The sequence below is a fragment of the Aphelocoma coerulescens genome, unplaced genomic scaffold (assembly GCF_041296385.1).
Source record: "Aphelocoma coerulescens isolate FSJ_1873_10779 unplaced genomic scaffold, UR_Acoe_1.0 HiC_scaffold_205, whole genome shotgun sequence".
NCBI classification, from domain to species: domain Eukaryota; kingdom Metazoa; phylum Chordata; class Aves; order Passeriformes; family Corvidae; genus Aphelocoma; species Aphelocoma coerulescens.
In genome coordinates this window covers 172,095-195,185 of record NW_027183551.1, presented here as the reverse complement: position 1 = coordinate 195,185, position 23,091 = coordinate 172,095, and the positions used below count along the sequence as shown (strand labels likewise).

At 55.6% G+C, this 23,091-nt stretch overlaps 1 protein-coding gene across 1 annotated transcript in view; it reads right to left on the bottom strand.

Moving 5' to 3' along the window:
• The window catches only part of STAG3 (STAG3 cohesin complex component), a 78,265-nt gene that overhangs the window by 9,635 nt on the left and 45,539 nt on the right, over window positions 1–23,091 (bottom strand). Inside the window, exons 18-26 of the mRNA XM_068999022.1 lie at window positions 22,267–22,329; window positions 20,206–20,409; window positions 18,414–18,484; window positions 17,596–17,683; window positions 11,395–11,556; window positions 9,396–9,660; window positions 6,626–6,753; window positions 6,438–6,539; window positions 4,369–4,514 (exon numbers count right to left, since the gene is read on the bottom strand). Of these exons, the coding sequence (XP_068855123.1) occupies window positions 4,369–4,514; window positions 6,438–6,539; window positions 6,626–6,753; window positions 9,396–9,660; window positions 11,395–11,556; window positions 17,596–17,683; window positions 18,414–18,484; window positions 20,206–20,409; window positions 22,267–22,329 (1,229 nt within the window). The remainder of the gene's footprint in view (window positions 1–4,368; window positions 4,515–6,437; window positions 6,540–6,625; window positions 6,754–9,395; window positions 9,661–11,394; window positions 11,557–17,595; window positions 17,684–18,413; window positions 18,485–20,205; window positions 20,410–22,266; window positions 22,330–23,091) is intronic.

Genomic DNA, 23,091 nt, shown 5'->3' with positions numbered 1-23,091 from the left:
CACAAAATTCCCACAAAATTCCACCAAAATTCCCTCAAAAATCCACCCAAACTCCCTCAAAATTCCACCAAAATTCCCACAACATCCCACCCAAATTCCCTCAAAACTCCCACAAAATTGCCTCAAAATTCCCACAAAATTCCCACAAAATCCCCTCAAAATCCCCACAAAATTCCCTCAAAATTCCCACAAAATTCCCACCACATCCCACCCCCATCCCCCCAACTCCCGGAGCTCCCGGAATTCCGGGAATTCCCCGATTGCCGCCGCTCCCCTCCCCCACCTGTGCAGCTGCAGCAGCTCCCACCCAAATTCCCACAAAATTCCCACAAAATCCCCACAAAATTCCATCAAAATTCCACCCAAATTCCCACAAAATTCCCTCAAAATTCTACCAAAACTCCCTCAAAATCCCCTCAAAATTCCCACAAAATTCCCACAAAATTCCCACAAAATCCCCACAAAATCCCCACAAAATTCCATCAAAATTCCACCAGAATTCCATCAAAATTCCCACAAAATCTCACAAAATTCCCACAAAATTCCCACAAAATTCCCTCAAAATCCCCACAAAATTCCCACAAAATTCCCACAAAATTCCTACAACATCCCACCCAAATTCCCACAAAATTCCCACAAAATCTCACAAAATTCCCACAAAACTCCATCAAAATCCCACAAAATTCCCTCAAAATTCCACCAAAATTCCCACAAAATTCCCACAAAATCCCCACAAAATTCCATCAAAATTCCACCAAAATTCCCACAAAATTCCCACAAAATTCCTACAACATCCCACCCAAATTCCCACAAAATTCCCACAAAATCTCACAAAATTCCCACAAAATTCCCACAAAATTCCACCAAAATTCCCTCAAAAATCCACCCAAACTCCCTCAAAATTCCACCAAAATTCCCACAACATCCCACCCAAATTCCCTCAAAACTCCCACAAAATTGCCTCAAAATTCCCACAAAATTCCCACAAAATCCCCTCAAAATCCCCACAAAATTCCCTCAAAATCCCCACAAAATTCCCTCAAAATTCCCACAAAATTCCCACCACATCCCACCCCCATCCCCCCCACTCCCGGAGCTCCCGGAATTCCGGGAATTCCCCGATTGCCGCCGCTCCCCTCCCCCACCTGTGCAGCTGCAGCAGCTCCCACCCAAATTCCCACAAAATTCCCACAAAATCCCCACAAAATTCCATCAAAATTCCACCCAAATTCCCACCAAAATCCCCCCAGTTCCACCCGAAATTCCACTAAAATTCCACCAAAATTCCATCAAAAATCCACCCAAATTCCATCAGAATTCCCACAAAATTCCCACAAAATTCCCACAAAATTCCCACAACATCCCACCCAAATTCCCACAAAATTCCCACAAAATCCCACCAAAATTCCCACAAAATTCCCACAAAATTCTACCAAAATTCCAACAAAACTCCCTCAAAATCCCACAAAATTCCCTCAAAATTCCACCAAAACTCCCTCAAAATTCCCACAAAACTCCCTCAAAATTGCCTCAAAATTCCCTCAAAATTCCACCCAAATTCCCACAAAATTCCCTCAAAATTCCCACAAAACTCCCACAAAACTCCCTCAAAATTACCTCAAAATTCCCACAACATCCCACCCAAATTCCCACAAAATTCCCACAAAATCTCACAAAATTCCCACAAAATTCCCACAAAATTCCACCAAAATTCCACCAAAAATCCACCCAAACTCCCTCAAAATTACCTCAAAATTCCCACAACATCCCACCCAAATTCCCACAAAATTCCCACAAAATCTCACAAAATCCCACCGAAATTCCACCAAAATTCCCACAAAATTCCCACAAAATCCCCTCAAAATCCCCACAAAATTCCCACAAAATTCCCACAAAATTCCCACCACATCCCACCCCCATCCCCCAACTCCCGGAGCTCCCGGAATTCCGGGAATTCCCCGATTGCCGCCGCTCCCCTCCCCCACCTGTGCAGCTGCAGCAGCTCCCACCCAAATTCCCACAAAATTCCCACAAAATCCCCACAAAATTCCATCAAAATTCCACCCAAATTCCCACCAAAATCCCCCCAGTTCCACCCGAAATTCCACTAAAATTCCACCAAAATTCCATCAAAAATCCACCCAAATTCCATCAGAATTCCCACAAAATCCCACAAAATTCCCTCAAAATCCCACCAAAATTCCCACAAAATTCCATCAAAATTCTACCAAAACTCCCACAAAATTCCCACAAAATTCCCACAAAATTCCCACAAAATTCCCTCAAAATTCCCACAAAATTCCCACAAAATCCCCACAAAATTCCATCAAAATTCCACCAAAATTCCCACAAAATTCCCACAAAATTCCTACAACATCCCACCCAAATTCCCACAAAATTCCCACAAAATCTCACAAAATTCCCACAAAACTCCATCAAAATCCCACCAAAATTCCACCAAAATTCCCACAAAATTCCCACCAAAATTCCCACCAAAATTCCCACAAAATTCCATCAAAATTCTACCAAAATTCCAACAAAACTCCCTCAAAATCCCCCAAAATCCCCACAAAATCCCCACAAAATTCCCTCAAAATTCCCACAAAATTCCCACCACATCCCACCCCCATCCCCCCACTCCCGGAGCTCCCGGAATTCCGGGAATTCCCCGATTGCCGCCGCTCCCCTCCCCCACCTGTGCAGCTGCAGCAGCTCCCACCCAAATTCCCACAAAATTCCCACAAAATCCCCACAAAATTCCATCAAAATTCCACCCAAATTCCCACCAAAATCCCCCCAGTTCCACCCGAAATTCCACTAAAATTCCACCAAAATTCCATCAAAAATCCACCCAAATTCCATCAGAATTCCCACAAAATTCCCACAAAATTCCCACAAAATTCCCACAACATCCCACCCAAATTCCCACAAAATTCCCACAAAATCCCACCAAAATTCCCACAAAATTCCATCAAAATTCTACCAAAATTCCAACAAAACTCCCTCAAAATCCCACAAAATTCCCTCAAAATTCCACCAAAACTCCCTCAAAATTCCCACAAAACTCCCTCAAAATTGCCTCAAAATTCCCTCAAAATTCCACCCAAATTCCCACAAAATTCCCTCAAAATTCCCACAAAACTCCCACAAAACTCCCTCAAAATTACCTCAAAATTCCCACAACATCCCACCCAAATTCCCACAAAATTCCCACAAAATCTCACAAAATTCCCACAAAATTCCCACAAAATTCCACCAAAATTCCACCAAAAATCCACCCAAACTCCCTCAAAATTCCACCAAAATTCCCACAACATCCCACCCAAATTCCCACAAAATTCCCACAAAATCTCACAAAATCCCACCGAAATTCCACCAAAATTCCCACAAAATTCCCACAAAATCCCCTCAAAATCCCCACAAAATTCCCTCAAAATTCCCACAAAATTCCCACCACATCCCACCCCCATCCCCCCAACTCCCGGAGCTCCCGGAATTCCGGGAATTCCCCGATTGCCGCCGCTCCCCTCCCCCACCTGTGCAGCTGCAGCAGCTCCCACCCAAATTCCCACAAAATTCCCACAAAATCCCCACAAAATTCCATCAAAATTCCACCCAAATTCCCACCAAAATCCCCCCAGTTCCACCCGAAATTCCACTAAAATTCCACCAAAATTCCATCAAAAATCCACCCAAATTCCATCAGAATTCCCACAAAATTCCCACAAAATTCCACCCAAATTCCCACCAAATTCCCTCAAAATTCCCACAAAACTCTCACAAAATTCCCACAAAATTCCACCAAAATCCCACAAAATTCCCATCAAAATTCCCTCAAAAATCCCACAAAATTCCCTCAAAATCCCACCAAAATTCCCACAAAATTCCATCAAAATTCTACCAAAATTCCACCAAAACTCCCTCAAAATCCCACAAAATTCCCTCAAAATTCCCACAAAATTCCCACAAAATTCCCACAAAATCCCCACAAAATTCCATCAAAATTCCACCAAAATTCCCACAAAATTCCCACAAAATTCCTACAACATCCCACCCAAATTCCCACAAAATTCCCACAAAATTCCCACAAAATTCCCACAAAACTCCCTCAAAATCCCACCAAAATTCCACCAAAATTCCCACAAAATTCCCACAAAATTCCCACCAAAATTCCCACAAAATTCCATCAAAATTCTACCAAAATTCCAACAAAACTCCCTCAAAATCCCCCAAAATCCCCACAAAATCCCCACAAAATCCCCACAAAATCCCCACAAAATTCCCACCACATCCCACCCCCATCCCCCCAACTCCCGGAGCTCCCGGAATTCCGGGAATTCCCCGATTGCCGCCGCTCCCCTCCCCCACCTGTGCAGCTGCAGCAGCTCCCGGCGCTGCCGGAGCCGCTGGAGGCTGAAAAAGAGGGAAAAGCGCCGGCCCAAATCCCGAATTTCCTGGAATTCCGGGAGCCCCCGGATGTCGGGGCCTTCCTGGAGCAGCAGCTCCGTGAAAAGCTGCGGGAAAAAGGAGAGAAAATCCCGGAATTCCCAGAAAATTCCCCAAAACTCCAAGGGGGTTTCTGGGTGGGAGGGGGAGGGGGGGGAAATCCCAGGGGGGGGAAAAAAAATATCCAGGAGGAATTCCCAAAAAATTCATTGGAAAAGTCTGGGGAAAAAAAATCTGGGGGAATTCCTCCAAAAAATTCCTGGAAAAACGCCTGAAAAATCTGTGGGAAATTCTCCGAAAAATCTGTGGGAATTGCTAAAAAGATTCCTGGAAAATTCCCAAAAAATCTATTGGAAAACTCCCAAAAAATCTGTGGGAACTCCTAAAAAAATCCCCAAAAAATTCCCCAAAATCCATTGGAAAACTCCCAAAAAATCTGTGGGAACTCCCCAAAAAATTTCTGGAAAAATTCCCAAAAATCCCTGGAAAATGCCCCAAGAAATCTGTGGGAACTCCTAAAAAATTCCTGGAAAAATTCCCAAAAAATCCATTGGAAAGCTCCCAAAAAATTTGGGAACTCCCAAAAAAAATCCCAAAGAATTCCCAAAAATCCATTGGAAAACTCCCAAAAAATCTGGGGGAACTCCTAGAAAATTCCCAGAAAAATTCCCAAAAAATCTGTGGAAACTCCCCCAAAAAATCTCTGGGAACCCCAAAAAATTCCTGGAAAAATTCCCAAAAATCCATTGGAAAACCCCGAAAAAATCTGTGGGAACTCCTCAAAAAAATTCCTGGAAAAATTCCCAAAAATCCCTGGAAAATCCATCAAAAAATCGGTGGGAACTCCCAAAAAAAATCCCCAAAAAATTCCCAAAAATCCATTGGAAAACTCCCCGAAAAATCAGTGGAAATTCCTAAAAAAATCCCAGAAAAATTCCAAAAAATCCCTAAAAACAAAAAAAAAATTCGGGAAAAATCCCCAAAAAATGGGAAACCCCTGGAAAACCCCCGGAGACCCCAAATCCTCCCAAAAATTCCCAAAAACCCCGTCCAGGACATGGAGAACCTCTTGGAGAACCCTCAAAAAATCCAAAAACACCCTGAAAAAACCCCTAAAAAATCCCCAAAAAATCCCAAAAAATCCCAAAAAAATCCCAAAAAATCCCCAAAAATGGGGAAACCCCTGGAAAACCCCCAGAGACCCCAAACCCTCCCAAAATTTCCCAAAACCCCCTCCAAGGTATGAAAAACCTCTTGGAGAACCCCTCAAAAAATCCAAAAACACCCTGAAAAAACCCCCAAAAAACCCCAAAAAAATCCCAAAAAAATCCCAAAAAAATCCCAAAAAAATCCCAAAAAAATCCCAAAAAATCCCCAAAAATGGGGAAACCCCTGGAAAACCCCCAGAGACCCCAAACCCTCCCAAAATCCCCAAAAAACCCCTTCCAGGACACGGAGATCCTCTTGGAGAACCCCCGGAAAATCCCAAAGAACCCCGAAAAAACCCTTAAAAAACCCCCCAAAAAAACCCCAAAAAATCCCAAAAAATCCCCAAAAATGGAGAAACCCCTGGAAAACCCCCAGAGACCCCCAAACCCTCCCAAAATTTCCCAAAACCCCCTCCAAGGTATGAAAATCCTCTTGGAGAACCCCCAAAAATTCAAAGAAAAACTCCTAAAAAACCCCAAAAAAACCCCCAAAAAAATCCCAAAAAAATCCCAAAAAATCCCAAAAAATCCCCAAAAATGGAGAAACCCCTGGAAAACCCCCAGAGACCCCAAACCCTCCCAAAATCCCCAAAAACCCCTTCCAGGACATGGAGAACCTCTCAGAAAACCCTCGCAAAATCCAAAAACACCCTGAAAAAACCCCAAAAAAACCCCAAAAAAATCCCAAAAAAATCCCAAAAAAATCCCAAAAAATCCCCAAAAAATGGGGAAACCCCTGGAAAACCCCCAGAGACCCCAAACCCCCCCAAAAAAATCCCCGACCTGCTGCAGGCTGAGCAGCAGCGTCCGAGCCCACTCGAGGCGGTCGAGCTGCCGCGCCGCCCGCAGCGTCTCGCGGATGACGTCGCCGTAATCGCCGTGGAACTGAGGAGGGGAAAAAAAGGGCCGGAATTGCCCAAAATCGCCCGGATTGAGCCCAAAAAAGGCACTCCCGGGGGGTGCCAGCCCACCTTGGAGTAGTGCTTGAAGACGTCGGAGGCGGCGCGGAGCTCCAGGACCCCCTGGAGCAGGAGCTTGCAGAAGGCGGCCAAGAGCAGCCGGCGCTGCTGCAGCTCCTCCAGGCCGCCCTCGGAGGCCTCTGCGTGAGGAATTCCGGGGATTTCGGGGATTTTTTTCGGGAATTCCGGGGGGTCGCGGGGGTTGGGGAGCGATGGGGGTGTGGGATTTTGGGGATGATGGGAAGAGGGAAGTGAGGGAGGGGAAAGGTTGGGAAGGAGCTGCAAAATCGAGGAGTTGGACCTTGGAGAATCTGGGGATTTTGGGGGGATTTTCGGGAGCCTGGAATTCCGGGATCGTGGAATTCCGGGGTGTTGGGATGCAGAGGGATCCAGGAATCTCGGGAATCCTGGAATTAGGGGGTTTGGGAATTGTGGGAAGAGGGAATTGAGGGAGGGGAAAGGTTGGGAAGGAGCTGCAAAATCGAGGAGTTGGACCTTGGAGAATTTGGGGATTGTGGGGGAATTTTGGGGATTTCGGGGATTTCAGGAGCCTGGAATTCCAGGATCGTGGAATCTGGGGTGTTGGGATCCCAAAAAAAGCCCCAAAAAATCCCCCAAAAGCCCCCAAAAGCCCCGGATTCCCGAACCTCCCCGTTCTTGTTGTTCCCGTTCCCGCTCCGGGCTCACCACTCCCGTTCCCATTGTTCCCATTGTTCCCATTGTTCCCATCGTTCCCGTTCCCATTGTTCCCGTTGTTCCCATTGTTCCCGCTGTCCCCATTGTTCCCGTTGTTCCCATTGTTCCTGTTCCCATTGTTCCCATTGTTCCCATTGTTCCCATTGTTGCCGTTCCCATTGTTCCCATTGTTCCCATTGTTCCCATTGTTCCCATTGTTGCCGTTCCCATTGTTCCCATTGTTCCCATTGTTCCCATTGTTCCCATTGTTCCCATTGTTCCCATTGTTCCCATTGTTCCCGTTCCCGCTGTTCCCATTCCCGCTCCATGCTCACCATTCCCCTTCCCGTTGTTCCCATTCCCACTCCTCACTCACTGTTCCTGCCGTTCCCGTTGCCGTTCCCATTCCCGTTGTTCCCATTCCCGTTCCCGTTGTTCCCATTCCCACTCCCCACTCACCGTTCCCGCTGTTCCCATTCCCATTCCCGTTCCCATTCCCCCTCCCCACTCACCGTTCCCGCTGTTCCCATTCCCATTCCCCCTCCCCATTCCCCCTCCCCCCTCACCGTTCCCATTCCCATTGTTCCCGTTCCCATTCCCGTTCCTGCTGTTCCCATTCCCATTCCCGTTCCCATTCCCCCTCCCCACTCACCGTTCCCGCCGTTCCCATTCCCGTTGTTCCTGTTCCCATTCCCATTCCCGTTCCCCCTCCCCACTCACCGTTCCCACTGTTCCCATTCCCGTTCCCGCTGTTCCCATTCCCATTCCCGTTCCCATTCCCCCTCCCCCCTCACCGTTCCCATTCCCATTGTTCCCATTCCCATTCCCGTTCCCGCTGTTCCCATTCCCATTCCTGTTCCCATTCCCCCTCCTCACTCACCGTTCCCATTCCCGTTGTTCCCATTCCCATTCCCGCTGTTCCCGTTGCCGTTCCCATTCCCCCTCCCCACTCACCATTCCTGCTGTTCCCATTCCCCCTCCCCACTCACCATTCCCATTCCCATTCCCGTTCCCGCTGTTCCCATTGTTCCCATTCCCGTTCCCGCTGTTCACATTGTTCCCATTCCCATTCCCCCTCCCCCCTCACCATTCCTGCTGTTCCCATTGTTCCCATTCCCATTCCCCCTCCCCCCTCACCGTTCCCATTCCCGTTGTTCCCGTTCCCATTCCCATTCCCATTCCTGTTCCCATTCCCCCTCCCCACTCACCATTCCCATTCCCATTCCCGTTCCCATTCCCACTCCTCACTCACCGTTCCCATTCCCGTTCCCATTCCCATTCCCGCTGTTCCCATTGTTCCCATTCCCATTCCCCCTCCCCCCTCACCGTTCCCGTTGTTCCCGTTGTTGCCGTTGCCGTTCCCATTCCCCCTCCCCACTCACCATTCCCATTCCCATTCCCGTTCCCACTGTTCCCGTTGTTCCCATTCCCATTCCCCCTCCCCCCTCACCGTTCCCATTCCCGTTGTTCCCGTTCCCATTCCCATTCCCATTCCTGTTCCCATTCCCCCTCCCCACTCACCGTTCCCGCTGTTCCCATTCCCGTTGTTCCTGTTCCCATTCCCGTTGTTCCTGTTCCCATTCCCGTTCCCGCTGTTCCCGTTGTTCCCATTCCCATTCCCCCTCCCCACTCACCGTTCCCATTCCCGTTGTTCCCATTCCCATTCCCGCTGTTCCCGTTGCCGTTCCCATTCCCCCTCCCCACTCACCATTCCTGCTGTTCCCATTCCCCCTCCCCACTCACCATTCCCATTCCCATTCCCGTTCCCGCTGTTCCCATTCCCGTTGTTCCTGTTCCCATTCCCGTTCCCGCTGTTCCCATTGTTCCCATTCCCATTCCCCCTCCCCCCTCACCGTTCCCATTCCCATTCCCATTCCCGTTCCCGTTCCCGCTGTTCCCATTGTTCCCATTCCCATTCCCCCTCCCCACTCACCGTTCCCATTCCCATTCCCATTCCCGTTCCCGCTGTTCCCATTGTTCCCATTCCCATTCCCCCTCCCCCCTCACCGTTCCCACCATTCCCGCTGTTCCCATTGTTCCCATTCCCATTCCCCCTCCCCCCTCACCGTTCCTGCCGTTCCCATTCCCATTCCCCCTCCCCACTCACCGTGCCCGTTGTTCCCATTGTTCCCGTTGTTCCCATTGTTCCCGTTGTTCCCATTGTTCCCGTTGTTCCCGTTGTTCCCGTTGCCGTTCCCGTTGTTCCCGTTGCCGTTCCCGTTGTTGCCGCCGCCGGGCCGGGTGCGGAACACGAGGTCCATGAGGGCGGCCCCGAGCTGGGCCGGCAGCTCCGGCTCCGGCTGCAGCCGCAGCGGCTCCCGCGCCTGCCCCGGGCCCAGCAGCACCAGCAGGTCACAGAGCGCCAGCAACGCCTGCCCGACGGAACGCCACCGCAACGTCGGGCACCGGGAATGCCACGGGCACCGGGAATGCCACCGGGATCACTGGGGCACCGGGAGTGCCACTGGGAACGTTGGGGCACCAGGAATGCCACGGGCACCGGGAATGCCACCGGGAACATTGGGGCACCGCGAGTGCCACCGGGATCATTGGAGCACCGGGAATGCCACCGGGAACAGGGGATTGGGGCACCGGGAATGCCACCGGGACATCGGGCACCGGGAGTGCCACGGGCACTGGGAATGCCACCGGGATCATTGGGGCACCGCGAGTGCCACGGGCACCGGGAATGCCACCAGGAACATTGGGGCATCGGGAATGCCAGGGGGAACATTGGGGCACCGGGAATGCCACCGGGAATATTGGGGCACCGGGAGTGCCACGGGCACCGGGAATGCCACCGGGAACACTGGGGCACCGGGAATGCCACCGGGATCATCGGGGCACTGGGAGTGCCACCGGGATCGTTGGGGCACCGGGAATGCCACGGGCACCGGGAATGCCACCGGGATCATTGGGGCACCGGGAATGGGGCACCGGGAACAGGGGATTGGGGCACCGGGAATGCCAGGGCGGATTGGGGCACCGGGATTGGGGCACCGGGATTGGGGCACCGGGATTGGGGGATTGGATCCCAAGCCCCACAAAAACCATCCCAAAATGATCCCAAAACCATCCCAAACCGATCCCAAATGATCCCAAACCGATCCCAAACCATCCCAAACTGATCCCAAATGATCCCAAACTGATCCCAAACCATCCCAAACTGATCCCAAATGATCCCAAACCGATCCCAAACCATCCCAAACCGATCCCAAATGATCCCAAAAGGCTCCCCAGGGCTCCCAAAGGATCCCAAACCCCCCAAACCGATCCCAAACCGATCCCAGAGGATCCCAAACTGATCCCAAACCGATCCCAAACTGATCCCAAAGGATCCCAACTCCCCTCCCAACGATCCCAAACTGATCCCAAACCGATCCCAAACCCTCCGAACCGATCCCAAAAGGCTCCCAAAGGATCCCAGACCCCCCAAACCGATCCGAAGCCGATCCCAACGGATCCCAAACCAATCCCAAACCGATCCCGAACGATCCCAACCCCCCCAAACGGATCCCAAACCGATCCCAAAGGATCCCAAAGGATCCCAAACGGATCCCAAACGATCCCAAATCCCCCAAACCGATCCCAACCGAGCCCAACCCGATCCCAAACCGATCCCAAAGGATCCCAAACCGATCCCAAACGATCCCAAACCGATCCCCAACGCTCCCAAACGATCCCAGACCCCCCGAACCGATCCCAAACCGATCCCAAACCGATCCCAAAGGCTCCCAAACCAATCCCAAACGATCCCAAACCGATCCCAAACTGATCCCAAACCAATCCCAAACCGATCCCAAACCAATCCCAAACCGATCCCAAACAATCCCAACCCCCCAAACCAATCCCAAACCGATCCCAAAGGCTCCCAAAGGCTCCCAAACCGATCCTGAACGATCCCAAATCCCCCAAACCGATCCCAAACGGATCCCAAACTGATCCCAAACCGATCCCAAAGGATCCCAAACCGATCCCCAAGGCTCCCAAAAGATCCCAGACCCCCCGAACCGATCCCGAACCGATCCCAAACCGATCCCAAACCGATCCCAAACCAATCCCAAACCAATCCCCAAGGCTCCCAAACGATCCCAGACCCCCCAAACCGATCCCAACCGATCCCGAACGGATCCCGAAGCGATCCCGAACCGATCCCGCCCCCGTCCCCCGCGCACCGTCTGGCGCAGGCCGGGCTGGGGCTCGCCGAGGCAGCTCCGGCACAGGGAGCAGAACGAGGCCGCCCGAGAGCGGAAATCCCGGAGCTGCGCCTGCAACGGCCCCGGGAACAGCGGGAATGGCGGGAATTCCGGGAATTCTCAGTGGGAATGGTGGGAATGGTGGGAATGGTGGGAATGCCCCACGGGAACACCGGGAACGGCGGGAATGGCCCCTGGGAACACCGGGAATGGCGGGAATTCTCAGTGGGAATGGCGGGAATGGCGGGAATGGCCCCCGGGAACACCGGGAACGGCGGGAATGGCCCCTGGGAACACCGGGAATGGCGGGAATTCTCAGTGGGGAATGGCAGGAATGGTGGGAATGGCCCCTGGGAACACCGGGAATGGCGGGAATTCTCAGTGGGAATGGCGGGAATGGCGGGAATGGCCCCCGGGAACACCGGGAATGGTGGGAATGGCCCCTGGGAACACCGGGAATGGCGGGAATTCTCAGTGGGAATGGCGGGAATGGTGGGAATGGTGGGAATGGTGGGAATGGCCCACGGGAACACCGGGAACGGCGGGAATGGCCCCTGGGAACACCGGGAATGGCGGGAATTCTCAGTGGGAATGGCGGGAATGGCGGGAATGGCCCCCGGGAACACCGGGAATGGTGGGAATTCTCAGTGGGAATGGCAGGAATGGCGGGAATGGCCCCTGGGAACACCGGGAATGGTGGGAATTCTCAGTGGGGAATGGCGGGAATGGCGGGAATGCCCCACGGGAACACCGGGAATGGTGGGAATTCTCAGCCGGAACGGCGGGAATGCCCAGTGGGAATGGCTGGGAATGGCGGGAATTCCGGGAATTCTCAGCGGGAACGCCAGGAATGGCGGGAATTCTCAGCGGGAATTCTCAGTGGGAATGGCGGGAATTCCCGGAATTCTCAGCGGGAATGCCAGGAATTGTCAGCGGGAATGCCGGGAATTCTGGGAATTCCGGGAATTCTCAGCAGGAATGCCCCGCGGGAACAGTGGGAATTCTCAGCCGGAATGCCGGGAATGGCGGGAATGCCCCGCGGGAATGCCGGGAATGCCCCGCGGGAATGGCGGGAATGCCAGGAATGGTGGGAATTCCGGGAATTCTCAGCGGGAATGCCCAGCGGGAATGTCAGGAATGGTGGGAATGGCGGGAATGCCCCACAGGAACAGCAGGAATTCTCAGCCGGAATGGTGGGAATGCCCCGTGGGAATGCCAGGAATGGTGGGAATTCCAGGAATTCTCAGCGAGAACAGCGGGAATTCTCAGTGGGAATGGTGGGAACGGCGGGAATGCCCCCTGGGAACAGCGGGAATGGCGGGAATTCCAGGAATTCTCAGCGGGAACGGCGGGAATGCCCCCCGGGAATGCCAGGAATGGTGGGAATTCCAGGAATTCTCAGTGGGAATGGTGGGAATGGTGGGAATGCCCAGCGGGAATGGTGGGAATTCCGGGAATTCTCAGTGGGAATGGTGAGAATGGCAGGAATTCTCAGCAGGAATGCCGGGAATTCTCAGCCGGAACGGCGGGAACGCCCAGTGGGAATGGCGGGAATGGCGGGAATTCTGGGAATTCTCAGTGGGAACAGTGGGAATGCCGGGAATTCTCAGCGGGAATGGCAGGAATGCCCCACAGGAACGGTGGGAATGCCCCGCGGGAATTCCAAGAATTCTCAGCTGGAATTCTCAGCGGGAATTCTCAGTGGGAACGGCGGGAACGGCGGGAACGGCGGGAATTCCAGGAATTCTCAGCAGGAATGCCCAGCGGGAATTCTCAGCGGGAATGGTGGGAATTCTCAGTGGGAATGGTGGGAATTCTCAGTGGGAATGCTGGGAATTCCGGGAATTCTGGGAATAGTGGGAATTCTCAGCAGGAATGCCAGGAATGCCAGGAATTCCAGGAATTCTCAGCGGGAATGGTGGGAATGCCCCACGGGAATGCCGGGAATTCTCAGCAGGAATGCCCAGCGGGAATTCTCAGCGGGAACAGCGGCAATGCTGGGAATTCCGGGAATTCCGGGAATTCTCAGTGGGAACGGTGGGAATGCCCTGCGGGAATGGCAGGAATTCTCAGCGGGAATGGTGGAAAGGGCGGGAATTCCAGGAATTCCGGGAATAGTGGGAATTCTCAGCGGGAACGCCAGGAATGGTGGGAATTCTCGGCAGGAACGGTGGGAATTCCGGGAATTCTCAGCAGGAATGCCCAGCGGGAATGGCGGGAATTCTCAGTAGGAATAGCGGGAATTCCAGGAATAGCGGGAATTCTCAGCAGGAATTCCGGGAATTCTCAGTGGGAATGCTGGGAATTCCGGGAATTCTGGGAATAGTGGGAATTCTCAGCAGGAATGCCAGGAATGCCAGGAATTCCAGGAATTCTCAGCGGGAATGGCGGGAATGGTGGGGAATGGCGGGAATTCCAGGAATTCCGGGAATGGTGGGAATTCTCAGCGGGAACGGCGGGAATTCCGGGAATTCTCAGCAGGAATGCCCAGCGGGAATGGCGGGAATTCTCAGTGGGAATGCTGGGAATTCCAGGAATTCTGGGAATAGTGGGAATTCTCAGCAGGAATGCCAGCAATGCCAGGAATTCCGGGAATTGTCAGCGGGAATGCCGGGAACGCCGGGAATTCTCAGCGGGATTTGGGGAAGTTTGGGGGGCATTTGGGGATTTATTGGGATTTGGGGTGGGATTAAAAGGATTTTGGGAATTTTCGGGGGGATTGGAGGGGTTTGGGATGGGATTTGGGGTGGGATTGAAGGGATTTGGGGAATTTTGGGAGGGATTTTGGGGATTTGAGGGATTTGGGGATTTCAGGATGGGATTTGAGGATTTATTGGGATTTGGGGTGGGATTTAAGGGATTTTGGGGGGATTTTTGGGGAATTTTGGGGGCATTGGGGTGGGATTTGAGAGATTTGGGGAATTTTGAGGTGGGATTTGGAGATTTATTGGGATTTGGGGTGGGATTAAAAGGATTTTGGGAATTTTCGGGGGGATTGGAGGGGTTTGGGATGGGATTTGGGGTGGGATTGAAGGGATTTGGGGAATTTTGGGAGGGATTTTGGGGATTTGAGAGATTTGGGGATTTCAGGGTGGGATTTGAGGATTTATTGGGATTTGGGGTGGGATTTAAGGGATTTTGGGGGGATTTTTGGGGAATTTTGGGGGGATTGGGGTGGGATTTAAGGGACTTGGGGAATTTTAGGAGAGATTTGGGGGATTTGAGGGAGGTTTTGAGGGATTTGAGGAATTTTGGGAGGGATTTTGGGGATTTCTTGGGATTTGGGGTGGGACTGAAGAGATTCTGGGGTGGGATTTAGGAGATTTTGGGAATTTTGGGGTGGGATTTGAGAAATTTTGGGGATTTGGGGTGGGATTGAAGGGATTTTGGGATTTTGGGGGGGATTTTGGGGATTTAGGGAATTTGCGGAGGGATTTAGGGCATTTGAGGAAGGATTTGAGGGATTTTAGGGAATTTTGGGAGGGATTTGGGGAATTTTGAGGCGAGATTTGGGGATTTCCTGGGATTTGGGGTGGGATTGAAGGGATTTGGGGAATTTTGGGAGGGATTTGGGGGATTTGAGGGATTTGGGGTGGGATTTAGGGAAATTTGGGGGTTCTGGGATGGGGTTTGGGGTGAGACTTTTGGGATTTCGGGAGGTTTGGGGGGGATTTTTGGGCTTCAGGAATTCAGGAAATTGAGGGGAATTTGGGGGATTTTTTTTTTTTTTTTGGAATTTTAGGGGGAATTTTTAGGGGAATTTTTTTGAATTTTGGGGGGAGGATTTTTTGGGGGGATTCCTCACCGGGGGGGCTCCGGATTCGGGAATTCGGGAGAGCTCCCAGAGCAGGTGGAAGAAGAGGCACGAGATGGCCGGGATGGTCACCTGGGGGCCACCAAAAGTCCCCAAATGGCCCCAAAATCACCCCAAAATTACCCCAAAACGAGCACAAGTGGCCCTGAAATGGCTCCAAAAGACCTTAAACGGCCAAAAATGTCACCAAAATGGCCCCAAAAGTCCCCAAATGGCCCCAAAATCGCCCCAAAATTACCCCAAAACAAGCAGAAGTGGCCCTGAAATGGCCTCAAATGGCCCCAAATGTCACCAAAATGGCCCCAAATGACCCCAAAATAGCCAAAAATGGCCCCAAGTGACCCCAAAATGGCCCTAAATGACCCCAAAATGGCCCCAAATGACCCCAAAATAGCCAAAAATAGCCAAAAATGGCCCCTAAATGGCCCCAAATGACCCCAAAATGGCCAAAAATGGCCCCAAAGGACCCCAAATGACCCCAAAATGACCCAAGATGGCTTCAAGTGGCCCCAAATGTCACCAAAATGGCCCCAAATGACCCCAAAATAACCAAAAATGGCCCCAAAATGGCCAAAAATGGCCCCAAAATGGCCCCCAAATGGCCCCAAATGACCCCAAAATGGCCCCAAATGACCCCAAAACGGCCAAAAACGGCCCCAAAATGACCCAAATGACCCCAAAATAGCCAAAAATGACCCCAAAATGACCCCAAAAGGCCCCAAAATGTCACCAAATGCCCCCAAAATGACCCAAAATGGCCAAAAGCGGCCCTAGAACGGCCCCAAAAGACCTCAAAATTTACCCGAAATGGCCCCAAATGGCCTCAAACGTCATCAAGGTGTCCCCAATGTCCCCAGGGTGTCCCTGGGGTGTCCCCAGGGTGTCCCCAGGGTGTCCCCAGGGTGTCCCCAAACCCCCCAGGATGTCCCCAGGGTGTCCCAGGGTGTCCCCAGGGTGTCCCCAAATGTCCCCAGGGTGTCCCCAAACCCCCCAGGGTGTCCCCAGGGTCTCCCTGGATGTCCCAGGGTGTCCCCAGGGTGTCCCCAGGGTGTCCCCAAACCCCCCAGGGTGTCCCCAGGGTGTCCCCAGGGTGTCCCCAAACCCCCCAGGGTGTCCCCAGGATATCCCAGGATGTCCCCAGGATGTCCCCAGGGCATCCCAAGGTGTCCCAAGGGTGTCCCCAGGATATCCCTGGATGTCCCCAAGGTGTCCCCAATGTCCCCAAATGTCCCCAGGGTGTCCCCAGGGTGTCCCCAGGGTGTCCCCAGGATCCCCAAGGTGTCCCCAAGGTGTCCCCAGGGTGTCCCAGGGTGTCCCCAGGATCCCCAAGGTGTCCCCAAATGTCCCCAGGGTGTCCCAGGGTGTCCCCAGGATGTCCCAGGGTGTCCCCAGGGTGTCCCCAACGTCCCCAGGGTGTCCCAGGGTGCCCCCAGGTTGTCCCCAAATGTCCCCAAGGTGTCCCCAGGATCCCCAAGGTGTCCCCAGGGTGTCCCCAGGGTGTCCCCAACGTCCCCAGGGTGTCCCAGGGTGCCCCCAGGTTGTCCCCAAATGTCCCCAAGGTGTCCCCAGGGTGTCCGAGGGTGTCCCAGGATGCAGGATGTTCCCAGGATATCCCTGGATGTCCCCAGGGTGTCCCCAGGGTGTCCCCAATGTCCCCAGGGTGTCCCAGGGTGTCCCCAGGGTGTCCCAGGATGTCCCAGGGTATCCCTGGATGTCCCCAGGGTGTCCCAAGGTGTCCCCAGGATGTCCCAGGATGTCCCAGGGTGTCCCAGGATGTCCCAGGGTATCCCTGGATGTCCCAGGGTGTCCCCAGGGTGTCCCCAGGGTGTCCCCAAACCCCCCAGGGTGTCCCCAGGGTGTCCCTGGATGTCCCAGGGTGTCCCAGGGTGTCCCCAGGGTGTCCCCAAACCCCCCAGGGTGTCCCCAGGGTGTCCCTGGATGTCCCAGGGTGTCCCAGGGTGTCCCCAGGATGTCCCCAGGGTGTCCCAGGATGCAGGATGTTCCCAGGATATCCCTGGATGTCCCCAGGGTGTCCCCAGGGTGTCCCCAATGTCCCCAGGGTGTCCCAGGGTGTCCCCAGGATGTCCCCAGGGTGTCCCTGGATGTCCCCAGGGTGGCCCAAGGTGTCCCCAGGATGTCCCAGGATGTCCCAGGGTGTCCCAGGATGTCCCAGGATGTCCCAGGATGTCCCAGGGTGTCCCCAGGCTGTCCCCAGGGTGTCCCCAAGGTGTCCCCAAACCCCCCAGGGTGTCCCCAGGGTGTCCCCAGGGTGTCCCCAGGGTGTCCCCGGCCCTCACCTGCGCTGGCACCTCTCCGGTGTCGGCAGCGCGGCGCAGGAGGCGCGAGCAGGGCTCGAAGAGGCCCCAGGGGGTCAGGTCGTGGTCCCTGAGGGGACATTTGGGGTCACTTGGGGCCATTTGGGGCCTTTTGGGGCCATTTGGGGACACTGAGGGGGTTGGGGACATCGGGGACAAGGGCAGGACGTGGCCCCGAGGTCCCCAAATCCCTCCCAAAATGTCCCCGAAAGTCCCCAGGGTCTCCCTAAATGTCCTCAATGTCCCCAGGGTGTCCCCAACCCCCCCAGGTGTCCCCAGGGTGTCCCCAGGGTGTCCCCAACCCCCCCAGATATCCCCAGGGCGTCTCCAGGGTGTCCCCAGGGTGTCCCCAACCCCTCCAGGGTGCCCCCAAGATATCCCAGGGTGTCCCCAGGGTGTCCCCAACCCCCCCAGGTGTCCCCAGGGTGTCCCCAGGGTGTCCCCAACCCCCCCAGGGTGGCCCCAGGGTGGCCCCAGGGTGTCCCCAACCCCCCCAGGGTATCCCCAGGGTGTCCCCAGGATGTCCCCAACCCCCCCAGGTGTCCCCAATCCCCCCAGGGTGTCCCCAGGGTGTCCCCAGGATCCCCAGGGTGTCCCCAACCCCCTCAGGGTGTCCCCAGGGTGTCCCCAGGGTGTCCCCAGGGTGTCCCCAACCCCCCCAGGGTGGCCCCAGGGTGTCCCCAGGGTGTCCCCAGGGTGTCCCCAAGGTGTCCCCAGGGTGTCCCCAGGGTGTCCCCAGGGTGTCCCCAGGGTGGCCCCAGGGTGGCCCCAGGGTGGCCCCAGGGTGGCCCCGCTGTCACCTGAACAGGGCCGAGAGTCTCCTCAGGGTGGCCGCCAGCCCATAAACGTCCTCCTCGTCCGGGGCCTCGGCCTGGGGCGGGGACAGAGGGGACAGAGGGGACAGAGGGGACAGGGGTGGGGACAGGGCCAGCCCAGGGTCCCCAGGGTGACCCCAATGGCCCCAAAATGGTCCCAAATCCCCCCAAAATGCCCCCAAATCCCCCCAAATGCCCTCACCTGGAGCAGCTCGGTGACCTGCAGCTGGCACCGCTGCCCCAGGGCGTCCCCAGTGTCCCCAAATCCCCCCGAAATCCCCCCAAATCCCCCCAAAACGTCCCCAAATCCCCCCCAATTGTCCCAAAATCCCCCCAAATCCTCCCCAAATCCCCCCAAAACCCCCCCAGATCTCCCCAAATCCCCCAAAATCCCCCCAAATCCCCCCAAATGCCCCCACCTGGAGCAGCTCGGTGACCTGCAGCTGGCACCGCTGCCCCAGGGCATCCCCAGTGCCCCCAAATCCCCCCAAAATCCCCCCAAATCCTCCCCAAATCCCCCCAAAACCCCCCCAGATCTCCCCAAATCCCCAAATCCCCCCAAAATGTCCCCAAATGCCCCCACCTGGAGCAGCTCGGTGACCTGCAGCTGGCACCGCTGCCCCAGGGCGTCCCCAGTGCCCCCAAATCCCCCCAAAATCCCCCAGAATGTCCCCAAATCCCCCCAAATCCCCCCCAAATGTCCCAAAATCCCTTCTAAATGTCCCCAAATCCCCCCAAAATGTCCCGAAATGCCCCCACCTGGAGCAGCTCGGTGACCTGCAGCTGGCACCGCTGCCCCAGGGCATCCCCAGTGCCCCCAAATCCCCCCAAAATCCCCCCAAAATCCCCCCAAAATCCCCCAGAATGTCCCAAAATCCCCCCAAATCCCCCCAAAATGTCCCGAAATTCCCCCAAATCCCCCCGAATCCCCCCAAAACGTCCCCAAATCCCCCCAAAATGTCCCAAAATGCCCTCACCTGGAGGAGCTCGGTGACCTGCAGCTGGCACCGCTGCCCCAGGGCATCCCCAGTGCCCCCCAAATCCCCCCAAATCCCCCCAAAATACCCCCTAAATCCCCCAGAATGTCCCAAAATCCCCCCAAATCCCCCCGAATCCCCCCAAAAATCCCCCAAAATCCCCCCAAAATGTCCCAAAATGCCCTCACCTGGAGGAGCTCGGTGACCTGCAGCTGGCACCGCTGCCCCAGGGCATCCCCAGTGCCCCCAAATCCCCCCAAAACCCCCCTAAATGTCCCAAAATCTCTGCAAATATCCCCCAAAATGTCCCCAAATCCTCCCAAATGTCCCTAAATCCCCCCAAAACGTCCCCAAATCCCCCCCAATTGTCCCAAAATTCCCCCAAATCCCCCCGAATCCCCCCAAAACGTCCCCTAATCCCCCCAAAATGTCCCAAAATGCCCTCACCTGGAGCAGCTCGGTGACCTGCAGCTGGCACCGCTGCCCCAGGGCATCCCCAGTGCCCCCCAAATCCCCGCAAATCCCCCCAAAATACCCCCTAAATCCCCCAGAATGCCCCAAAATCCCCCCAAATCCCCCCGAATCCCCCCAAAATGTCCCCAAATCCCTCCAAAATGTCCCAAAATGCCCCCACCTGGAGCAGCTCGGTGACCTGCAGCTGGCACCGCTGCCCCAGGGCATCCCCAGTGCCCCCAAATCCCCCCAAAATCCCCTCTAAATGTCCTAAATTCCCCCCCATTCCCCCCAAAATCCCCCCAAATCTCCCCAAATCCCCCCAAAATGTCCCGAAATGCCCCCACCTGGAGCAGCTCGGTGACCTGCAGCTGGCACCGCTGCCCCAGGGCGTCCCCGAGGCGGCTGCGGGCGATGGCCCCGAGGCCGTGCAGGGAGAGCTGCGGCTCCGAGAGCGCCCGGAGAGCCCCGGAGGCGGCCGAGAGCACCGGGAAGGGCTCGGAGTGCTTCCCAAAGAGCTCCTGGATCCGCTCCAGCACCTGCTCCAGGCACTGCCAACAAACTGGGATGCACTGGGAGCCACTGGGAGCCACTGGGAGCCACTGGGAGGGGGTTTGGGGGAACTGGGAGGGGGTTTGGGGGCACTGGGAGCCACTGGGAGCCACTGGGAGGGGGTTTGGGGGAACTGGGAGAGGGTTTGGGGACACTGGGAGGGGGTTTGGGGACACTGGGAGGGGGTTTGGGGGCACTGGGAGGCACTGGGAGCACTGGGAGGGGACACTGGGAGCACTGGGAGCACTGGGAAGGGCTCCGAGTGCTTCCCAAAGAGCTCCTGGATCCGCTCCAGCACCTGCTCCAGGCACTGCCAACAAACTGGGATGCACTGGGAGCCACTGGGAGCCACTGGGAGGGGGTTTGGGGGAACTGGGAGGGGGTTTGGGGGCACTGGGAGCCACTGGGAGCCACTGGGAGGGGGTTTGGGGGAACTGGGAGAGGGTTTGGGGACACTGGGAGGGGGTTTGGGGACACTGGGAGGGGGTTTGGGGGCACTGGGAGGCACTGGGAGCACTGGGAGGGGACACTGGGAGCACTGGGAGCACTGGGAAGGGCTCGGAGTGCTTCCCAAAGAGCTCCTGGATCCGCTCCAGCACCTGCTCCAGGCACTGCCAACAAACTGGGATGCACTGGGAGCCACTGGGAGCCACTGGGAGGGGGTTTGGGGGCACTGGGAGCACTGGGAAGGGCTCCGAGTGCTTCCCAAAGAGCTCCTGGATCCGCTCCAGCACCTGCTCCAGGCACTGCCAACAAACTGGGATGTACTGGGAGCCACTGGGAGCCACTGGGAGCCGCTGGGAGGGGGTTTGGGGGCACTGGGAGGCACTGGGAGCACTGGGAAGGGCTCCGAGTGCTTCCCAAAGAGCTCCTGGATCCGCTCCAGCACCTGCTCCAGGCACTGCCAACAAACTGGGATGTACTGGGAGCCACTGGGAGCCACTGGGAGCCACTGGGAGGGGGTTTGGGGGAACTGGGAGGGGGTTTGGGGACACTGGGAGGCACTGGGAGCACTGGGAAGGGCTCCGAGTGCTTCCCAAAGAGCTCCTGGATCCGCTCCAGCACCTGCTCCAGGCACTGCCAACAAACTGGGATGTACTGGGAGCCACTGGGAGCCACTGGGAGCCACTGGGAGGGGGTTTGGGGGAACTGGGAGGGGGTTTGGGGACACTGGGAGGCACTGGGAGCACTGGGAAGGGCTCCGAGTGCTTCCCAAAGAGCTCCTGGATCCGCTCCAGCACCTGCTCCAGGCACTGCCAACAAACTGGGATGCACTGGGAGCCACTGGGAGCCACTGGGAGGGGACACTGGGAGCACTGGGAGCACTGGGAAGGGCTCCGAGTGCTTCCCAAAGAGCTCCTGGATCCGCTCCAGCACCTGCTCCAGGCACTGCCAACAAACTGGGATGTACTGGGAGCCACTGGGAGCCACTGGGAGGGGGTTTGGGGGCACTGGGAGCACTGGGAAGGGCTCCGAGTGCTTCCCAAAGAGCTCCTGGATCCGCTCCAGCACCTGCTCCAGGCACTGCCAACAAACTGGGATGCACTGGGAGCCACTGGGAGCCACTGGGAGGGGGTTTGGGGGAACTGGGAGGGGGTTTGGGGACACTGGGAGGGGGTTTGGGGGCACTGGGAGGCACTGGGAGCACTGGGAAGGGCTCCGAGTGCTTCCCAAAGAGCTCCTGGATCCGCTCCAGCACCTGCTCCAGGCACTGCCAACAAACTGGGATGCACTGGGAGCCACTGGGAGCCGCTGGGAGGGGGTTTGGGGGAACTGGGAGGGGGTTTGGGGACACTGGGAGGGGGTTTGGGGGCACTGGGAGCACTGGGAGGGGACACTGGGGGCACTGGGAGCACTGGGAAAGGCTCCGAGTGCTTCCCAAAGAGCTCCTGGATCCGCTCCAGCACCTGCTCCAGGCACTGCCAACAAACTGGGATGCACTGGGAGCCACTGGGAGCCACTGGGAGGGGATTTGGGGGCACTGGGAGCCACTGGGAGCACTGGGAGGGCACTGGGGGGTTACTGGTTTGAACTGGGGGTTACTGGGAGGGCACTGGGGGTGACTGGGAGGGCACTGGGGGGTTACTGGTTTGAACTGGGGGTTACTGGGAGGGCACTGGGAGGGCACTGGGGGGTTACTGGTTTGAACTGGGGGTTACTGGGAGGGCACTGGGAGGGCACTGGGGGGTTACTGGTTTGAACTGGTTTGAACTGGGAGGCCGCACCTTCTCCCAGCGCGCCGTGCGGAACAGCCCCAGCTCCAGGTGCGGGAGCAGCGAACTGGGGGTTACTGGTTTGAACTGGGGGTTACTGGGAGGGCACTGGGAGGTTACTGGTTTGAACTGGGGGTTACTGGGAGGGCACTGGGAGGGCACTGGGGGTTACTGGGAGGGCACTGGGAGGGCACTGGGGGGTTACTGGTTTGAACTGGTGGTTACTGGGAGGGCACTGGGGGTTACTGGTTTGAACTGGGGGTTACTGGTTTGAACTGGGGGTTACTGGGAGGGCACTGGGAGGGCACTGGGGGGTTACTGGTTTGAACTGGGGGTTACTGGAAGGGCACTGGGAGGGCACTGGGGGTTACTGGTTTGAACTGGGGGTTACTGGGAGGGCACTGGGGGTGACTGGGAGGGCACTGGGAGGGCACCGGGGGGTTACTGGTTTGAACTGGTTTGAACTGG